Source organism: Salvelinus sp. IW2-2015, linkage group LG11, assembly GCF_002910315.2.
Source record: "Salvelinus sp. IW2-2015 linkage group LG11, ASM291031v2, whole genome shotgun sequence".
Classification (NCBI taxonomy): domain Eukaryota; kingdom Metazoa; phylum Chordata; class Actinopteri; order Salmoniformes; family Salmonidae; genus Salvelinus; species Salvelinus sp. IW2-2015.
In genome coordinates this window covers 8109871-8129937 of record NC_036851.1, presented here as the reverse complement: position 1 = coordinate 8129937, position 20067 = coordinate 8109871, and the positions used below count along the sequence as shown (strand labels likewise).

Below are 20067 nucleotides of genomic sequence, written 5' to 3'. Positions count from 1 at the left end.
GTGCGATGGAGCGCTGATTTTCTGTTTAAGGAGATTGAGCTGAGAGATGATGATACAGAGTGATGTCTTGTTTACGGTCACACACAAACAGAGCCAGAGGATGGAAAATAAGCAGACTTTTATTTCATTTTTTCAGATTACAAGGAGATGGCATCTTAAATCAGACCACCCTGTTGAATACACCTGTCTGAATGCTCTTCGGGAATAAGGAGACCGTGGCAGGATCATCAGACTGGTTGTGGCGTCGCCCCAGTCCCATCTCACTGAGGAACAGAGGAGTGCCCTGAGAAACGCACAGTGATGGAGGTGCCACTGGTGAACTTTGAGAACATGGATGATATCAGCATCAACATGGGCGACCCCAGTGACTCGAGGTACCCCACTTCACCCACCTCAGAGGCGGTGCCTGATCAAAACCTAGTCACCAATYGTGTGACGTCACCACATTCGGCGCAGCACCGTGGGCACCAGATCAGGCCTGAGGGGTTTTCTCCCTCTACACCACCTACACTGACTGCTAACAGTCTGCTGTCCAACTTCAAACTCCTGATGAACAGTGAGGGCTCACCGATTGACAGCATCTTCAATCAGCTGGTTCAGGAGTGCCGTGACAATGAAGAAGACCTGTTTGGGGAGAAGCTGGAAGTGAAGGATGGGAATCAGAAATTGGTCATCAATATTTCAGGCATGATGTTCGAGACACAACTCAAAACTTTATCACAGTTTCCAGACACCCTGCTAGGAGACCCCGCGAAACGGATGTACTACTTCGACCCAATGAAGAACGAGTACTTTTTCGACAGGAATCGTCCAAGCTTCGATGGGATCTTGTACTTCTATCAGTCAGGGGGAAAAATTCGAAGACCTGCCAATGTCTCCTTGGAGATTTTCGCAAAAGAGATTGTTTTCTACAAATTAGGAAAAGAAGCTATGGAACAGTTCCGTGAAATTGAGGGGTTCATAACAGAACCCGAGCCGCTGTTGCCCACYAATGAGGTCCACAAGCAGTTTTGGCTCCTTTTTGAGTATCCAGAGAGTTCCAGTGCAGCTAGGTCAGTGGCCCTGGTGTCTGTCTTTGTCATTGTCATCTCCATCTTCATTTTCTGCCTGGAAACTCTTCCAGAGTTCCGTGATGACGTAGACTTTACCGCCACCCTTTCCCTGGGTGTCAATGGAACCCAGGAAGGACYTGCTTCCGTCCAAAACAACTTATTTGCCTATTTCACAGACCCCTTTTTCATTGTGGAAACTATCTGCATAATTTGGTTCTGCTTTGAGCTTGGCGTACGCTTTGTGGTCTGCCCGAGCAAAAGTGACTTCTTCCATAACATTATGAACACCATTGACATTGTCTCGATAATCCCCTATTTTGTAACCATGGTGACAGAGCTGTGGACCACGCCAGATGAAGACATCAACTCCAGCCAGAACATGTCMCTGGCCATCTTACGCATCATCCGTCTAGTGCGAGTCTTCCGAATCTTCAAGCTCTCGCGACACTCCAAGGGGCTTCAGATCCTGGGCCAGACYCTGAAAGCTAGTATGAGGGAGCTCGGTCTGCTGATCTTCTTCCTCTTTATTGGAGTCATACTCTTCTCCAGTGCCATCTACTTTGCTGAGGTGGACGAGCCCCACACACAGTTTGTCAGTATCCCTGACGGGTTCTGGTGGGCTGTGGTGACAATGACCACTGTGGGATACGGGGACATGTGTCCTACTACTCTGGGAGGCAAAATGGTGGGGACTCTCTGCGCMATTGCCGGCGTGTTGACCATCGCCTTACCCGTCCCTGTTATCGTCTCCAACTTTAACTATTTCTACCACCGGGAGACAGAGCAAGCAGAGAAACAGGTGATTGACGATGCGACAGAGACTGCTCAGAAATTATCTGACGCAAACAGATATGAGTATGGTGGTACAACCTCTCCTAACATGAGCAAAATCAATGGTAGCGCGCAGGATGACATGGATGACATGTAATGTGTTTATCATTGAAGTTATTATAACCAACGGCATGACAATCTAAGAAATCAAACATATCTGAATACTGAAATGCACTGATATCATTTTTGTTTCTGTATTTTACATTCTATTCATAGCAGCGTTTGTGCACATAGTATAGTATTCATCTCTCACAATATTCAAAATAAGAAGCTAATATTAGTTATCAGCCTGACTGATCTGCATGTGGATGTGTCAAAATGCAATTAAGATTATATATAAACAGTTACAGCATTAAACATTTACAGTTTGAACTTGAGTATATGTGGCATTATCAGCTTACAAATCCCGCRGTTGTATTTGGYATGAAGTGATGATACATTAGCATCAGGCAATTGTGTTCATTAAATTGTTTTCATGAAAAATATAAATTACACTGTGAACGACATTTCATTTTCAAAGACATGAGCAAGAAAAACACCCTTGGATCAGGGCTCATGTTACACCACATGTTCATGGTATACTTTCATGGTATACTTTCATGGTATACTTTCATGGTATACACCAGTAAGTGCAAAACATGCTGTCGGCAACTCTAGTTTTTGACACTATTACGCTCCAGTAGTTTTATCACACAATCTATGTAGACACTAACTAGACCCTTTAGGGCAGCACTTTATAATAACACCTCTTAACGAAGCATTTATAATGGATTAGTCAATAGTTTATTAATGTATTATTTCAAATGTTAGTAAGCTAGTTATTAACAGTGTCATAAACAACTATTAAAGTATTTTTTAGAATGATTCATTAGRTCATTAATAATATGTTTAATATAGGTACTAATCATTAGTTAAGTCTTTTTGCGTKGCCTAATGTAAAAGTGAGTGCTAAAATGTTAGACAATATTAAAGTGAGTACTGCTGGATTGGTAGCTCCTTAAAAGGGGCAATCAGCAGTTGGTAGATCCATTTTCGGACTTATAAATTAATGATATGTACCCATTGATTCTTGAAGAATATCATTTATAAATTCCTCATGAGCTTACAGTAATTCAACGGTCGTACCCCCATCACACCCAAAATATAAGYTTGTTTAACTYCAGTGTTTGTAAACAAAGTAAATGTAAACAAATKAAATAGCCTCAAAACATGTTTAAAACTATAAAACTGTTTTATTAAAACAGTCCTTGCATCCATAGCTCTGTCTGTGAATTTGAGAGTGGTTACAATTCTCCAGACCCATCTCTCAGCTTTTTACCGAACCAGGTGGGGGACTACGCTTTGCTATTGTTTCAATTGCTGATTGCCACTTTAACGTCTCAAAATAGCCGAAAACATATCAATGGTAAAATAATAAGCACACAACACAGGATGTTTAAGGAATGATATTTACCATTTTATTCATAAAAACTGTTGTAAAACAACTGTTGCAAGGACGTGAGGAAGAGTTGTAACGCAAATGTTTTGCTAATGTTGTCAACTTCGCAAACGCAACCTAATCATAAAACAGGGAGATGTAGCCTACACACAACAGCTGGCCGTACCAGACAGTTTATCTCTAGTGGATTTGAATTCCTTCATTACTACTGATATGTGATTGAGGTAGAAATGTTACATGTATGATTTGCAGGAAGACATGTTAAATGTATAACCTTTAAATGCTTACAGTGCTTCAGACTTTTAACCACAGACTACTTTCAAGCTTTGCTTTGTTTGGCGACACTTTGACTGGGCCGTTAAAGGTAGTACGTTTTMAACGTAATGGGATAGTTCAGCMAAATGATGTATTCCGATATTTGTTTCCTCGTAAGCAATCTATAGAATGCGCTAAGGAGTTACTGCACACTTTTTATTTTGATTGATTTATTGATTTTGAAAATTATAATCAGGGGTTGGATCAGCATTAATATTGCAAATAGATTGTGGCTTCTGTCAATGTAATTGTCTGCATCATTTCCAATCCCCCATAAATATGTTTTTATAAATATATACTGTATATTATTTTAAATATATACATGTATAAAAAAAAATATATACGTATAATTTCCCTTATTATTTTCCCCTAACACCCCTCACCTAATTGGAGTAAACTAAAGGAGAACAAAAATGAGGCTTCTGCTTCYRGTTTATACATACTACACACATTTACGGACACAGTATATTTTACATTCGTTATCTTTTGTTTGTTTTAGTCCCATTGTTCAGCTACCCTCATCCCCTCCCATCTATCTCTAAAGACCACACAGTTTTGATTTCKATTTGCCATATATTTCTCAACTGTGCTGTGATGGTTCACAAAAGTTCTGAACCTATTTTACGGACACAGTATATTTTACATTAGTTATCTTTGTTTTTTTGTTGTTTTTTTTGTCCCACCCTTCAGCACACTTTGGTTTTGGCTTAAAAGTCACTGCCAAGAAACGYTAATGTTAGCATTTTCGGACGAAAAACGTTACGTTACTCAACATTGAGCGGGTCTGAAGTTACACATTACACCGTTACAATAGTGTGACTGTTTCGGGTTCAAATGTTCAGTATAAATCTTAAACATCCTCTCTATTATGTGSTTATTGTTTAACCATCGATATGTTCTWGGTGCCACTTGAGACCTTAATTAAGGTACATCAGGTACTGCTGGCATGTCTACCAATGGCATATCCATATTTTTTATGAGAAATAACACTGGTCACTCATGTGTGAATGGTTAGCTTACTATCATTTACAWAGGTGGGAGTAATGTACAGTACCAGTCAAAAGTTTGGACACACCTACCCATTCAAGGGTTTTTCTTTTTTTTTMTTCTAATTTCTACATTGTAGAAAAATGGTGAAGACATCAAAACTATGAAATATCACAAATGGAATCATGTAGTAACCAAAAAAGTGTTAAACAATATATTTTAGAATCTTCAAAGTAGCCACCCTTTGCCTTGATGACAGCTTTGCACACTCTTGGCATTCTCTCAACCAGCTTCATGAGGAAAGTATTTCCAACAGTCTTGAAGGATGCCCACATATGCTGAGCACTTGTTGGCTGCTTTTCTTTCACTCTGCAGTCAAATTCATCCCAAACCATCTCAATCGGGTTGAGGTTGGGTGATTGCTGAGGCCAGGTCATCTGATGCAGCACTCCATTACATCTCCATGGTCAAATAGGAGGTGGAGGCCTGGAGGTGTGTGTGTTGGTCATTGTCATTGTCCTGTTGAAAAACAAATGATAGTCCCACTAAGCACAAACCAGATGGGATGGTGTAAAGCTGCAGAATGCTGTGTAGCCATGCTGGTTAAGTGTGCCTTGAATTCTAAATAAATCACTGACAATGTCACCAGCAAAGCACCCCACACCATCACACCTCCTCCGTGCTTCACGTTGGGAACCACACTGCAGAGATCATTCGTTCACCTACTCTGCGTCTCACAAGACACTGCGGTTGAACCAAAAATCTCAAATTTCAACACATCAGACCAAAGGACAGATTTCCCAGTCTAATGTCCATTGCTCGTGTTCTTGCCCCAAGCAAGTCTTTTTTTTTCTATTGGTGTCTTTAGTAATGATTTCTTTGCAGCAATTCGACCATGAAGGCGTGATTCATGTACTCTCATCTGAACAGTTGATGTTGAGATGTGTCTGTTACTTGAACTCTGTGAAGCATTTATTTGGACTGCAATCTGAGGTGCAGTTAACTCTAATAAAYKTATCCTCTGCAGCAGAGGTRACTCTGAATCTTCCTTTCCTGTGGCGATCCTCATGAGAGCCAGTTTCATCATAGCGCTTGATGTTTTTTAAGACTGCACTTGAAGAAACTTTAAAAGTTCTTGAMATTTTCTGGATTGACTGACCTTCATGTCTGAAAGTAATGATTGGCTGTCGTTTCKCTTTGCTTATTTGAGCTGTTCTTGCCATAATAGGGCTATATTCTGTATACCACCCCTACCTTGACACAACCCAACTGATTGGCTCAAATGCGTTAAGAAGGAARGAAATTCCACAAATGTACTTTTAACAGGGCACACCTGTTAATTGAAATGCATTCCAGGTGACTACCTCATGAAGCTGGTTGAGAGAATGCCAAGAGTGTGCCAAGCTGTCATGAAGGCGAAGGGTGRCTACTTTGAAAAATATCAAATATCAAATACGTTTTGATTTGTACTAATCCATTATGAGTCCTTTATTACAAGGTGTTATTTATAAAGCACTACCACCTTTTGCAGGTTACCTACATTGCCTGTGACTTAAATCTTCAATGCATGTAGAAAAGCCTACACGGCACAAGGTTAGAGACTAATTGTATGCATCACAAACAAAGTGCAGGAATGAAACCTAAGTAATGGCATCAAGTCAAAATGTCAAGATATGTTGGCCTTCATGCATCTTCATTTYTACATCGCTATGAATTTCAGGAAAACAATCCCACCCTGTTATTTGTACGCACAAAGAAGTAACAGTAGTTTCCTTTTAAGCTCGCATAATTTATAACATCATAGGGAAATATGTTGACTCTCATGAAGACGCTAATTAATAGAAAACTATCAAAAGAGGAGAGAACAAAGACTCATGYCTCTTTGCACTCCAGTTGATTGAGGCGTTATTGTAATAATTGCTGTCATTGGCCTTGTAGGGCCCAGTGTGCCGAAACAACGAAACACTGGAATCGTGTATTGAACACATGTAAGTGTGATAGTCCTAGTGACTTTCTCCGACATTTCACTCGTACTGCATTTACCTTCATTCCCTACCATGTATTTGAGATGGATATGGAATACCTCAATTGGCTTTAGGAATGGGAATTTTTCAGAATCGTTTTTTTGTGAATGATATCAATTCATTCAGAAATTAACCATTGCTTTTACAAACTTTGGATATTGCTTAGTCCTGTGATATGCATGGCACCAAATCATGGCAACCCATATGCATGCTAAATACTACTACAAAATACTACATACTATACTTGAACATTCATATTGTTGTCAGTTACACGAACAATGACATTGCAGAAATGGCGTTGGATATATTGAGTTGCTCGGTTCAACAGTGCAATGGACWATTTTTTCGTGAGATATGATTACATATTCCGGTATGGGATTGGTGTATGAACCATAGTATTGAGTGTGTTCACAAAGGACATACGAATTTGCAATGACAATAGACAGAGAGAAGAAAACATATCAGGGCCTGTACAGTATMTTTTTTCATTTTGATTATCAAAACAGCAATACTTGCCATCCTGAAAAAAAGTTGTAATAAGATGGATKACTATGATATCAGTCAGTTAGTTACTTAAGCACTTTACAAAAGTATATAAAGACTGATTATGTATTAATAGTGTACAATATACAGTATGTTTAATTACATATATGTGCTGTGCATTATTTATGAAATTGAGTGCCTTTAATTAAACATGTACCCTACTTAACTACACTGAGCGTTTTCCTTTTGATTTCKAGTCATTCACAGAGACATCAAAGACATAAAATGATTTCGGAAAGCATTCATACCCTTTGACTTTTTCCACATTTTGTTACGTTACAGCCTTATTATAAAATAGATTACATCATAAGGCACTGCATCGCAGTGCTAGCTGTGCCACCAGAGACTCTGGGTTCGAGCCCAGGCTCTGTCGCAGCCGGCCGCGACCGGGAGGTCCATGGGGCGACGCACAATTGGCCCAGCGTCGTCCGGGTTAGGGAGGGTTTGGCCTGTAGGGATATCCTTGTCTCATCGCGCACTAGCGACTCCTGGGCGCTAGTGCGCAGTGCGCGCTGACTCCTGGGCGCAGTGCGCACTGACCAGGTTGCTAGGTGTACGGTGTTTCCTCCGACACATTGGTGCGGCTGGCCTCCGGGTTGGATGCGCGCTGTGTTAAGAAGCAGTGCGGCTTGGTTGGGTTGTGTTTCGGGGGACGCATGGCTCTCGACCTTCGTCTCTCCCGAGCCCGTACGGGAGTTGTAGCGATGAGACAAGACAGTAATTACTAACAATTGGATACCACGAAAAAGGGGGTAAAAAAAAAAGATTAAATAGTTTTTTTCCCTCATCAACCTACACACAATATCCCATAATGACAAAGCAAATAAAATTCAGAAATTTATAACAGAAAAAAMCTTGAAATATCACATTTACATGAGTATTCAGACCCTTTACTCAGTACATTGCTGAAGCACCTTTGGCGATTACAGCCTCAAGTCCTCTTGGGTATCACRCTACAAGCTTGGCACACCTGTATTTGGGAAGTTTTTCTTGTTCTTCTCTGCAGATCCTCACAAGCTCTGTATAGCACTGAATAGCACAGCTATTTTCAGGTCTCTCCAGAGATGTTCGATCGGGTTCATTTCTGGGCTCTGGCTTGGCCACTCAAGGATATTCAGAGACTTGTCCCGAAGCCACTCCTGCATTGTCTTGGCTCTGTGCTTAGGTTCATTGTCCTGTTGGAAGGTGAACCTTCCCCTCGGTCTGAGGACCTGAGTGCTCTGGAGCAGGTTTTCATCAAGGATCTTTCTGTACTTTGCTCCGTTAATCTTTCCCTCGATCCTGACTATTCTCCCAGTCCCTGCTGCTGAAAAACATCCCCACAGCATGATGCTGCTGCCACCACCATGCCTCACCATAGGAATGGTGCCAGGTTTCCTCCAGACATGACACTTGACAATCAGGCCAAAGAGTTAAATCTTGGTTTCATCAGACCAGAAAATCTTGTTTCTCATGGTCTGAGAGTTCTTTAAGTGCCTTTTGGCAAACTACAAGTGGGGCTCATGTGCCTTTTACACTGGAGGTACTTCCGTCTGGGCACCCTACCATAAAGGCCTGATTGGTKGAGTGCTACAAAGATGGTTGTCCTTCTGGAAGGTTCTCCCATCTCTACAGAGGAACTCTGGAGCTCTGTCAGAGTGACCATCAGGTTCTTGGTCATCTCCTTAATCAAGGCCCTTCTCCCCCGATTGCTCAGTTTGGCCGGGAAGCCAGCTCTAGGAAGAGTCTTGGTGGTTCCAAACTTCTTCCATTTAAGAATGATGGATGCCACTGTGTTCTTGGGGACCTTCAATCTTGCAACATTTTTTGATACCCTTCCCAAGATCTGTGCCTCGACACAATCCTTTCTCGGAGCTCTAATATGAATATGAAAAACTCTGAGACCAGGTTGCCATGCCAACAKGCTCTTTGGAAGKGTTTCCAGAAAAAMAGCTTTAATTGAGAGCAAGCAACAAATATAAATGCCTGGAGTTTGCAAAATGGCTTTGGAACCTTGATTTGAACCGGTGCTATGGTCAGGTGAGCCAAAAATAGAGCTCTTTGGCCCTGCACACCAGTGGTTGGTTTGGAGTCAAAGGGGATGCATCTGCAAAAATGTATGTCATACCTACTGTAAAATATGGTTGTGGATCTTTGATGTATAGGGTTGTTTTGCTTCCACTAGTCCTGGGGCYCTTGTTAGGATCAAAAGCATCATGAACTCTACCAAATGGTTCATTTACCCCAAAATCTACATTTTGCAATGGTCCTCTCTGAACTTAAACCTCGTTGGAAACATGTCGTTTGAATGAAGGAGGGCAGTCCATAAGCAAAGGATATCAAGGATCTGGAAAGATTTTGTATGGAGAACTGTTCTAAGATCCCTCCCAATGTGTTCTTCAATCTCATAGAACATTTTAGAAAAAGGCTCAGTGTTATTATCGTCACAAGGGGAAGGTGCCGGAGTATTGAAAACAGGGGTACCAAATAATTTTCAAGACAATTTTTTTTTCATTTCTATTTTATTACTTGTTAAACAAAATATCTTTCACTGAGCAATTGTATTATTATAAAATAATATAATATAAACAAATTGCATACAATATAGCTCAATTTGAAATATTATCAATCAATCAAATGKATTTATAAAGCCAGCTTATATCACAAAGTGTTTTACAGAAACCCAGGCTAAAACCCCAAACAGCAAGCAATGCAGATGTAGAAACACGGTGTCTATTAAAAACTCCCTACAAAGGCAGGTACCTAGGAAGAAACCTAGAGAGGAACCAAGCTCTGAGGGGTGGCCAGTCCTCTACTGGCTGTGCCGAGTGGAGATTATAAGAGTACATGACCATTAAGGACARATTGTTCTTCAAGACTTTCAAATGTTCATAGATGACCAGCAGGGTCAAATAATAATCACAGTGGTTGTAAAGGGTGCAACGGTTCGGTACCTCAAAAATAAATAATACATGTCAATAAATGTTCAAGAAAGTAGGTACGGTAGAGAGAGAGAGAGTTGAAAACAGCAGGTCCGGGACAAGGTAGCACATCTGGTGAACAGGTCAGGGTTCCATAGCCGTAGGCAGAACAGTTTAAACTGGAGCAGCAGCACGACCASGTGGACTGGGGACAGCMAGGAATCATCAGGCCAGGTGGTCCTGAGGCATGGTCCTAGGGCTCAGGTCCTCTGGGAGGAAGAGAGGGAGAGAGAGAGAATTCGAGGAAGCATACTTAAATTCGCACAGGACACCAGATAAGACAGGAGAATTACACCAGATATAACAGACTGACTCTAGCCCCCCGGCACATAGACACATGCAGTATACATACTGGAGACTGAGACGGGGGAGGTCGGGGGACACTGTGGCCCCGTCCGGCGATACCCCCGGACAGGGCCAACCAGGCAGGATATWACCCCACCCACTTTGYCAAAGCATAGCCCCCACACCACCAGAGGGATAWCTTCAACCACCAACKTACWAYCCTGAGACAAGGCTGAGTACAGCCCRCGAAGATCTCCTCCRCCGCACAAGCCCGAGGGGGGCGCAAAACCGGACAGAAAGATCACGTCTGTGACTCAACCCACTCAAGTGACGCACCCTCCTAGGGACGGCATGGAAGAGCACTAGTGTACAGTCTTTTTTGCTCATTTTTATAAAACGTGCCAATAATTTTGGATGTGCAGAATGGTAGATTTTGGACTGTAGAATGGTGCTAAAAAAAACTCAACCTGAACCAATGCTGTAGGCAGAGGTGTCATGCCTATTGTAACTGAGGGTGGTAACAATTAATGCAAATACACTGTATATAGCTCGGCCATCAGAGTCCCCTCAAAAATGTCTGATGCATGACATCACTGGCTGTAGGCCTATACCTCTACAGACCAGCAGAGACATGAGGTGGTGAGAGGACTGGTAGTCAGCATGTGGCACCAGGCCTGGTTTCTTGTTAACACTTTGTGTTAACTGTTATTAATGCCTTCAGTGCTGCAGTCAGTCAGTGTGATGGCATTTCTCTCACCACTCTCTAACCTTTTCTCAACAACACAAGGGACTCCCTCGTGTGTGACTGCCTGAGAATGTGTCATGTCACAGGGGGATGGGTTCTTTTTATATCTGATACATGGCAGAGAAAGAGGATGCCAAGTGCTTGTGTCCTCAAACACTGGGTTTCAAATCAAAAGAGTGTGTGGGACRGAGATTGTTTGAAGATAGGGGTTGTCTATTCTATATGAAGGGCCTTATCAATGAAAGGAAAAGCACAACATAGCATTTAAAAAGATCAGAGATGGCTATTTTTAGAATCCCCGCCAGCTGGTAAAGGATATAAAGTGCGAAATACTCCAGGGATGTGAAATAGAGGAGAGATTGCTGGCTTAACTTAGAACTGAGAAACTATTACCATAGTTATTACCATAATTCTACATGCTAGATGTAGAATATAAGGGTATGCGCTTGACAACGGCTTTGAAAGACATTGCTTCAAAGCAAAAGCAGCAAATTAAATACAAAACAAATTMATTTTTTTATGAGATTATCTGTCTTGGCTTCCTACGGTAAGCGCAGATATGAGACTGTCACACAGTGCACATGAAATATACTGTAGGTTAATATGCACGTGTGACACACAGCACAGATAACAGATTGACGCACATACATTGTTTCTGTGTTTTCTATGTTTGTCAGTTTAGATTAGATCATATGGGTGGCTGTGTCATTATTGCCGGTTCAATTCATCAGACCTGCTACTTGACTTTGGCCATTGTCATGTCAGTCAGTGTCAGTGGGGTCTGTTTGGAGTCTGTTGTGATCAGATTTCTGCTACTCATGCGAGAAGTTAGTGCCTAGCCATATGGCCTGCCCTTCCGCCCCACTGATCACTGATGGTGAGTAGTTGTATCTTCAACTGACTGACCAGCTTGATAGTGTTGTGCCATTTAACAGACAGGTGGCAGGCACAAGGTCGAACACAAAGTGAAGCAGCCTTCATTATTCATCAGGTAGTCCACAAAGAGATCAAATCCATCCTGCCTTGATACCCCTGAAAAAATCCATTYAAACGTCCAACGAATGGCTGACGCTATGACATTACACACTATAATTTACCACTAATGGTTCGATAATTATCAGTTTTACTCATTTCTGTCCTTCCACTMATTTCTTTAGTGACATGCTTTTCCGATGCTTTACTAATACAGTGGATGGTCCCGTGCCAAACCACAGACAGTGAATCTTATATCGGTGTGGCTCGTGTTACTGTTTTGTCAGCAGACACTCAATAAGCCAATTTTAGAGCTTCTCAGCTAGCAGTTTGTGTACCAAAGTGTCCTCTGGAAGACAGAGTCCCTGGAGTTCAACGTAAAGGCTAGGCACAGGCTGGCTGCTCAAAACCTCCAAAGACTCCTCTATCTTGATTTTCTCCTCTGAATGTAACATACTGGAGGGAAACAGTGGCATCAGCCTTAAACGTACCMTTACCTTGACAACAGGAATTTGACTAGCAACGGTCATCAAAATGGATAAAAAGGCCAATAATACAGTTCTGATGAATGTAACAGATGCATAATGGAGTAAGATACTCAACACTTTTTGTATTTCATATTCCTCAAATATTCAATTAATTATCGCACATAAACAAAGCAATCTGAAATTGACCAAAAAAATAAATACAAAATAAAAAATTTGATGGATTCCAGAAGTTTTGATAGGAATTCAGGTGTTTAATTGAATGTCAACAATCAAAAAATGTCATATTTGAAACAACAAATGAAATGACAAATGCCAAAATGTGTCACGTCCTGACCATAGTTCTTATGTGTTTTGCTTGTTTTAGTGTTGGTCAGGACGTGAGCTGGGTGGGCATTCTATGTTGTGTGTCTAGTTTGTCTGTTTCTGTGTTCGGCCTAATATGGTTGTCAATCGTTGTCCCTGATTGAGAATCATATATAGGTGGCTTGTTTTGTGTTGGGGATTTGTGGGTGGTTGTTTCCTGTCTCTGTGTTTTCTCTGCACCAGATAGGGCTGTATCGGTAAGCCACGTTTGTTATTTTGTATAAATCATGTTGAACACGAGCTACGCTGCGTCTTGGTCTGATCCCTGCTACACCTCCTCTTCAGACGAAGAGGAGGAAGGCTGCCGTTACAAAATGGCCTATTTATATGTGTTTGTATTATATTGCTAGAATAATAATGTTTGAAAATAACATCTCATTTGCATATATACAGTACTTGTGCAAAATGTAATACATTTGCATGAAATTATTCTCAGCATCTTTTTAAAGGTACCCCCCCACCCCCAATCTCCAGTAGTTTTCAACATGGATTTCACTCATATTCATGATTGTTTTTGTCAAATCCTCTTGCATATTCAACATTAGGTGGAGACTATGTTCAGGAAAATTATGCTGCGTTCATATCAAGTGGGAAACAAAAAAAAGACTACTTGTAAACTGGGAGCAACCAGCTGTGTGTGTTCACATGCTTTGAACTCATTGTCAACACCGATTGGCTAATGGCAAACAAGCTGCATCAACCATAAGCTAAAAGTAAAGCTATCATCCTCGCAAACAAACTACTGTGTTCAAAAACCATACTAATTCGTTTAAAAAAAATAATGTTTTGTTGTTGCATTTAATTGTTGAAAAGTCCGTGTACGAGGTCGTTTCCTTAGTTTGTGAGTTCAGCATGTGGGAGCTCATGCCACCTTCACGTGCCAGTCAGAAGAAGGAAACTGACGTTTCCGACWTGCTAACTCGTTTTAGACAGATAATCTCGAGTTTCCCACTTGGGAAGTATCTGAATCAACCAATGGGAAGCTCCACGCAAATAACTTACGGTCATTTCGTAAGTTCCGAGTTTCCGAGAGCACGCGAATGCGACGAGTTTCCCAAAAGTAAATACCAGTTGAAAGGGCGTTCAAGTGGATTTTCCCAGAGATGTGATGAACGCAGCATGATACCCCCCTGTTTTATAATCTAAACGTGCTGCTCTATAATTTACCAGCACACAACAAGTGTACGTTGTGTGCAAGATCCAAACCCTATATACGAGATTTGATTGTTCCTTTTCGAGAGTGGCTTCCCTTGCAGTTGRGGTACTTTGTAAACATTTGTGGTATAAATATTACCTTGGTGCATTAATCCCCATCCAAGGGTCGGCTTTGAAATAGATGCGAATCAGAAACCAMACTCCACTCTTTGACATTTTGAAGGGGACTGGGGTTTGTTTGASTGGTCATAAGTGACATTTCCACGATCGTAAAAAAAAAACTGGAAAATGTGCTCGTACAACCAACAGTTGGAATGTGCATTGCTTTTCTTTTTAACCCTTGAGTTGTCTAAGGGTGAAACATGACCCGCCCACTATGTTTAACAGCAGAGAAAACCCCCCAAAAATTTATTTTTTCAACTTGAAATTTGATGACTTTTCCTAAGAGTGACCCAACAGAGAAAAAGTGAAACAATCGCCTTTGTTCATATTTACATGAAAGCTGTACACCCACCAGGGTACACGGTTGACATAGGGTCAGTTAAAAATCATTTACCACACCACAAAAACCACACACACACACAGAAATTGAGATTTGTGGCTACTGATGAACTCAGACAAAACTAAAACTGTCTTGTGAGTGTGCAGCATCTTCCTCCACGATCCCTCCACACCCCGCACGACCCCTCCACAACCCCACACATGGACCCAAGTTCACAGACAAAAACAAAAAACAAATTTCAGACAAAATAAACCAAATTTGAAAGCATTGTTACTAACGGGGAATGCAGTCAGAGGCTATAAAAGGTGCTGCAGATGACAGTCCCCCAGTTCTCTCCTATGCTGAAGCTATGAGTTGCACGTTTCAGTGCCCAACAGTGGCAGATCGGATTTTTTCAGATGTCCAGAGAACACAGAGAACAATGATTAGAAGGACATATCTGAAAGAAAAGGAAGATGGGGAAGAATACAACCCAGAGCCCGATGCATCATCTTCAGATGAAGAAGAAATCCCCCAAGCTGAAAGAGACATTTTGTCAAGAACAGCAAAATAATATGGTCCTTGTCACCATGTGACAACTGGGCAGGATGCAGCACAACATGTCATAGCTGATGACCCCAGGGCCAACAAGACAGGGCAGTTGCCATGCCCAGACATCGCCTCAACATTTTCTAAACTCAGCAAAAAATAAATCGTCATCTCACTGGTCAACTGCGTTATTTTCAGCAAACTTTAACATGTGTAAATATTGTATGAACATAACAAGATTCAACAACTGAGACAAAAATTTGAACAAGTTCCACAGACATGTGGACAACAGAAATGGATAATGTGGCCCTGAACAAAGAGGGTCAAAATCAAAAGTAAACAGTTAGTACTGGTGTGGCCACCAGCTGCATTAAGTACTGCAGGCATCTCCTCCTCATGGACTGCACCAGATTTTTCCATTCTTGCTGGTGAGATGTTACGCCACTCTTCCACCAAGGCACCTGCAAGTTCCCGGACATTTCTGGGGGAATCCGAGCCCTCAGCCTCGATCAACAGTCCAGACGTGCTCAATGGATTTGGATCCGGGCTCTTCGCTGGCCATGGCAGAATCACTGACATTCCTGTTTGCAGGAATCACGCACAGAACGAGGCAGTATGGCTGGTGGCATTGTCATGCTGGAGGGTCACGTCAGGATGAGCCTGCAGGAAGGGTACCACAAGAAGGGAGGAGGATTCTTCCTGTTAAACGCACAGGCCATAGAGATTTGCCTGCAATGACAACAAGCTCAGTCCGATGATGCTGTGACACACCGCCCCAGATCATGACAGATCCCGCTCCAGAGTACAGGCCTCGGTGTAACGCTCATTCCTTCGATGATAAACGCGAATCCGACCATCACCCCTGGTGAAACAAGACCGTGACTCATCAGTGAAGAGCACTTTTTGCCATACCTGTCTGGTCCAGCGACGGTGGGTTTGTGCCCATAGGCGACGCTGTTGCCGGTAATGTCTGGTGAGGACCTGCCTTACAACAGGCCTACAAGCCCTCAGTCCAGCCTCTCTCAGCCTATTGCGGACAGTCTGAGCACCGATGGAGGTATTGTGCGTTCCTGGTGTAACTCGGGCAGTTGTTGTTGCCATCCTGTACCTGTCCCGCAGGTATGATGTTCAGATGTACCGATCCTGTGCAGGGGTTGTTACACGTGGTCTGCCACTGCGAGGATGATCAGCAGTCTGTGCTGTCTCCCTGTAGCGCTGTCTTAGGTGTCTCACAGTACGGACATTGCAATCTATTGCCCTGGCCACATCTGCAGGGGGCACAATGTCACGTGTGACAATTTCTTCACCACTTATGAACTCAGCCAGCAGCTCCTGAATAGGAAGATCACCATGGTTGGCACAGTCAGAAAGAACAAGCCTGAGCTCCCCCCCTGCACTCCTCGCAACAATGGGGAGAGACGTCTTCTCATCAAAGTTTGCCTTCACCCCCACCACCACTCTAGTTTCTTACCTCCTAAAGAGGAACAAGAATGTGGTCCTCCTGAGCACACTGCATAAAACGGCTGAGATCAATGATCGTGATGACAGGAAGCCAGCCATCATCCTGKACTACAACCACAACAAAGGAGGCGTGGAAAACCTGGTCAAGGTTATTGGAACTTACAGCTGCAGGAGGATGACTGCCCGCTGGCCCCTGGTCATCTTCCATAACATCGTTGATGTGTCCTCATACAATGCCTTCGTGATTTGGAACAAGAACAACCCTACCTGGATGCCTGATAAGCGGAACAAGATGGGGGTGTTCCTGGAGCAGCTGGGAAAGGCACTTGTAACCCCACACATTCAAAGAAAGGTGCGCCTTCTTCGCACAGCAGCCTCTGCTGCACTTGTTAAAGCTKTTCAGGAGGCTGAATCTTGTCCTGATCCACCTGAGGCTGCAGCTGGGGCAGGCAAGAGGAGAAGATGCCAATTCTGCCCCCCAAAGAAGGACTGTAAAACAAATACTATGTGTTGCACATGTGAGAAATAMATCTACAAAGTCCATGCACACACATAAGCATACTGTCCAACGTGCTATTCAGAGTTGATTGATTTATGTTCTTTACGTTTTGTATCTAGTATCTTATTTCATTCTTATTTGTTGTTGTTGTTTATGCAATTGTTAAAAAAACGGGAGAAGACTAGTATTTTGCAGTTGAATTCCTCATTGTACAGTTGAAGTCAGAAGTTTACATACACATCAGTCAAATACATTTATACACAGTTTTTCATAATTCCTGACATTTAATCCTAGTAAAAATTCCCTGTCTCAGGTCAGTTAGGATCACCACTTTTTTTTAAGAATGTGAAATGACAGAATAATAGTAGAGATAATGATTTATTTCAGCTTTTATTTCTTTCATCGCATTCCCAGTGGGTCAGAAGTTTACATAMACTCAATTAGTATTTGGTAGCATTTGCCTTTAAATTGTTTAACTTGGGTCAAATGTTTCAGGTAGCCTTTCACAAGCTTTCCACAATAAGTTGGGTGAATTTTGGCCCATTTCTCATGACAGAGCTGGTGTAACTGAGTCAGGTTTGTAGGCCTCCTTGCTTGCACTCTCTTTTTCAGTTCTGCCCACAACCTCTTTTGCTTGACATCATGGGAAAATCTAGAAATCAGCCAAATTGTAGAACCTGGTTCATCCTTGGAGCATTTCCAAACGCCTGAAGGTACCACATTCATCTCTACAAACCTGTCGCAGTATAAACCGGGACCCGCTCATCCCGGGTGGTTCTGCTCTGAGATAACGTAACTTTGGTGTGAGTGATCAGCAAGGACCTTGTGGTGCGGAGGTAAAGGGTAGCAAAGTTTTTCCCGTCGGTCTATATCGACATAACCTGGGCGCGCTCAGCAAGGATGAGCAACTGCTCCAACTCATTAAGCCAGACTATACGGTTGGCAACTGACATTGGGACAAAGTGGTCTTTTTGGGTGTCTTGGTCTGATGGACAAATATAGAATGTTTTGGCATATGCATCGTTTGTTTGGAGGAAAATAGGGGGAGGCCTTGCAAGCCGAAGCACCAATCCAAATCGTGAAAGCCGAGGGTGGCAGCATCTGTTGTGGGGGTGCTTTTTTGCGGAGGGACTGGTGCACTCAAAATATATGGTCAATGAGAAGGAAAATGATGTGGATATATTGCAACAATCTCAAGCTTCAGGAAGTTGAAGCTTGGTCGCATGGGTTCCCCAAATGGACAATGACCCAAGCATATTCCAGATTGTGCTGGCTAAGGAACAACAAGTCAAGGTATTGGAGTGGCATCACAAAATCTTGACCTCAATACTTGTTGTGGGGACTGGAAAAGAGAGTGCGCGAGGCCTCCCTGCTCGTTCACCATCTCTCTACCCGGAGGGGGGGGGGGTGTAACTGAAGTCAGGTTGGGTAGCCACTTTGCTTGCAACTCTCTTTTTCAGTCTGCCCACAATTTTTCCTATAGGTTGAGGTCAAGATTTTGTTGATGGCACTCAATCTGCTTTGTTGTCCTTGCCATTTTGTCACAAACTTTGGAAGTATGCTTGGGGTCATTGTCCATTTGGAAGACCCATTTGCGACCCAAGCTTCATTCCTGACTGATGTCTGAGATGTTGCTTCAATATATCCACATCATTTCCTTCTCATGATGCCATTATATTTGTGAAGTGCACCAGTCCCTCCTGCAGAAAGCACCACCGATGCTAGCACCCTTGCTTCACGATTGGTGGTGTTCTCGGCTTGCAAGCCTCCCCTTTTTCCTCCAAACATAAAACGATGGTCATTATGGCCAAAAGTTCTATATTTGTTTCATCAGAACCAAGAGGACATTTCTCCAAAAAGTACCATCCTTTGTTCCCGATGCGTTGCAAACCGTAGTCTCGGCTTTTTTAAATGGAGGTTTTGGAGAGTGGCTTCATCCTTGCTGAGCGCCGCTATTCAAGTTATGTCGATATGGACTGTTTTACTGTGGATATAGATATTTTGTACCTGTTTTCTCCAGATCTTCAAAGGTTCTTTGCTGTTTTCTGGATTGATTTGCACTGTTTTCACACCAAAGGTACGTCATCTCTAGGAGACACGAACTCATCTCTTCCTGTGTATGATGGCTGCGTGTCCCCGGTGTTTATACTTGCGTACTATTGTTGTAGAGATGAAGTGTCTTCAGGGCGTTTGGAAAATTTGCTCCAAGACTGAAACCCAGGTCTACAATTTTGGCTGATTCTTTAGATTTTCCATGATGTCAAGCAAAGAGGCAGTGAGTTTGAAGGTAAGGCCTTGAAATACATCCACAGGTACACCTCCATTGACTCTGTTCTTGACCTAATCAGAAAGCTTCTAAAGCCCATGACATATTTCTGAAATTTTTCCAAGTTTGTTTAAAAGGCACAGTCAACTTTAGTGTATGTCTTCTGACACACGGAAATTGTGATACAGTGAATTATAAGTTAAATAATCTGTCTGTAAAAAAAGTGTTGAAAATTATTTGTGTCTGCACAAAGTAGAATGCCCTAAGACTTGCGCAAACTATAAGAGTCTTTAGGGCTAGGCTCACTCCGGGACCCTGTCGCTTCTGGTGAAATTGGAGGCGTGCAGTTCAAATAAATAATCATCAGAAATTATGGAATTATTAAAACATATTAGGTACTACAAGTGTCCTTATATCGGGTAAAATGTTCAAATTTTGTTAATCTAACTGCACTGTCTGATATACAATAGGCTTTACAGCGAAAGCATGCATGCGATTGTTCGAAGGGCGGCGCCAACATAAAATTTAAAATCCCAAAAACCAGCAAACGGTTTCAATTCTGCGTTTATCACTTACTTTTTGAAAAATCTTCCTCTATTTGTCATCCAAAGAGTCCAGCTACAAATGTAAGTGTCAATTTTGTTAGATAAAAT

At 42.3% G+C, this 20067-nt stretch overlaps 1 protein-coding gene and 1 long non-coding RNA gene across 2 annotated transcripts in view; one reads left to right on the top strand and one right to left on the bottom strand.

Annotated features, from left to right (window-relative positions):
• The first annotated feature begins 300 nt into the window (after positions 1-300).
• LOC111970555 (potassium voltage-gated channel subfamily A member 10-like) lies at positions 301-1980 on the top strand. Its single transcript, XM_023997375.2, has one exon. It carries the CDS (start codon positions 301-303, stop codon positions 1978-1980), a length of 1680 nt encoding a protein of 559 aa, XP_023853143.2.
• A 7988-nt stretch (positions 1981-9968) lies between these two features.
• LOC139028359 (uncharacterized) overlaps positions 9969-20067 on the bottom strand; it is a 52015-nt gene continuing 41916 nt past the window's right edge. The window contains exon 3 of the long non-coding RNA XR_011480546.1: positions 9969-10359. This is a non-coding gene — a long non-coding RNA (uncharacterized lncRNA). The remainder of the gene's footprint in view (positions 10360-20067) is intronic.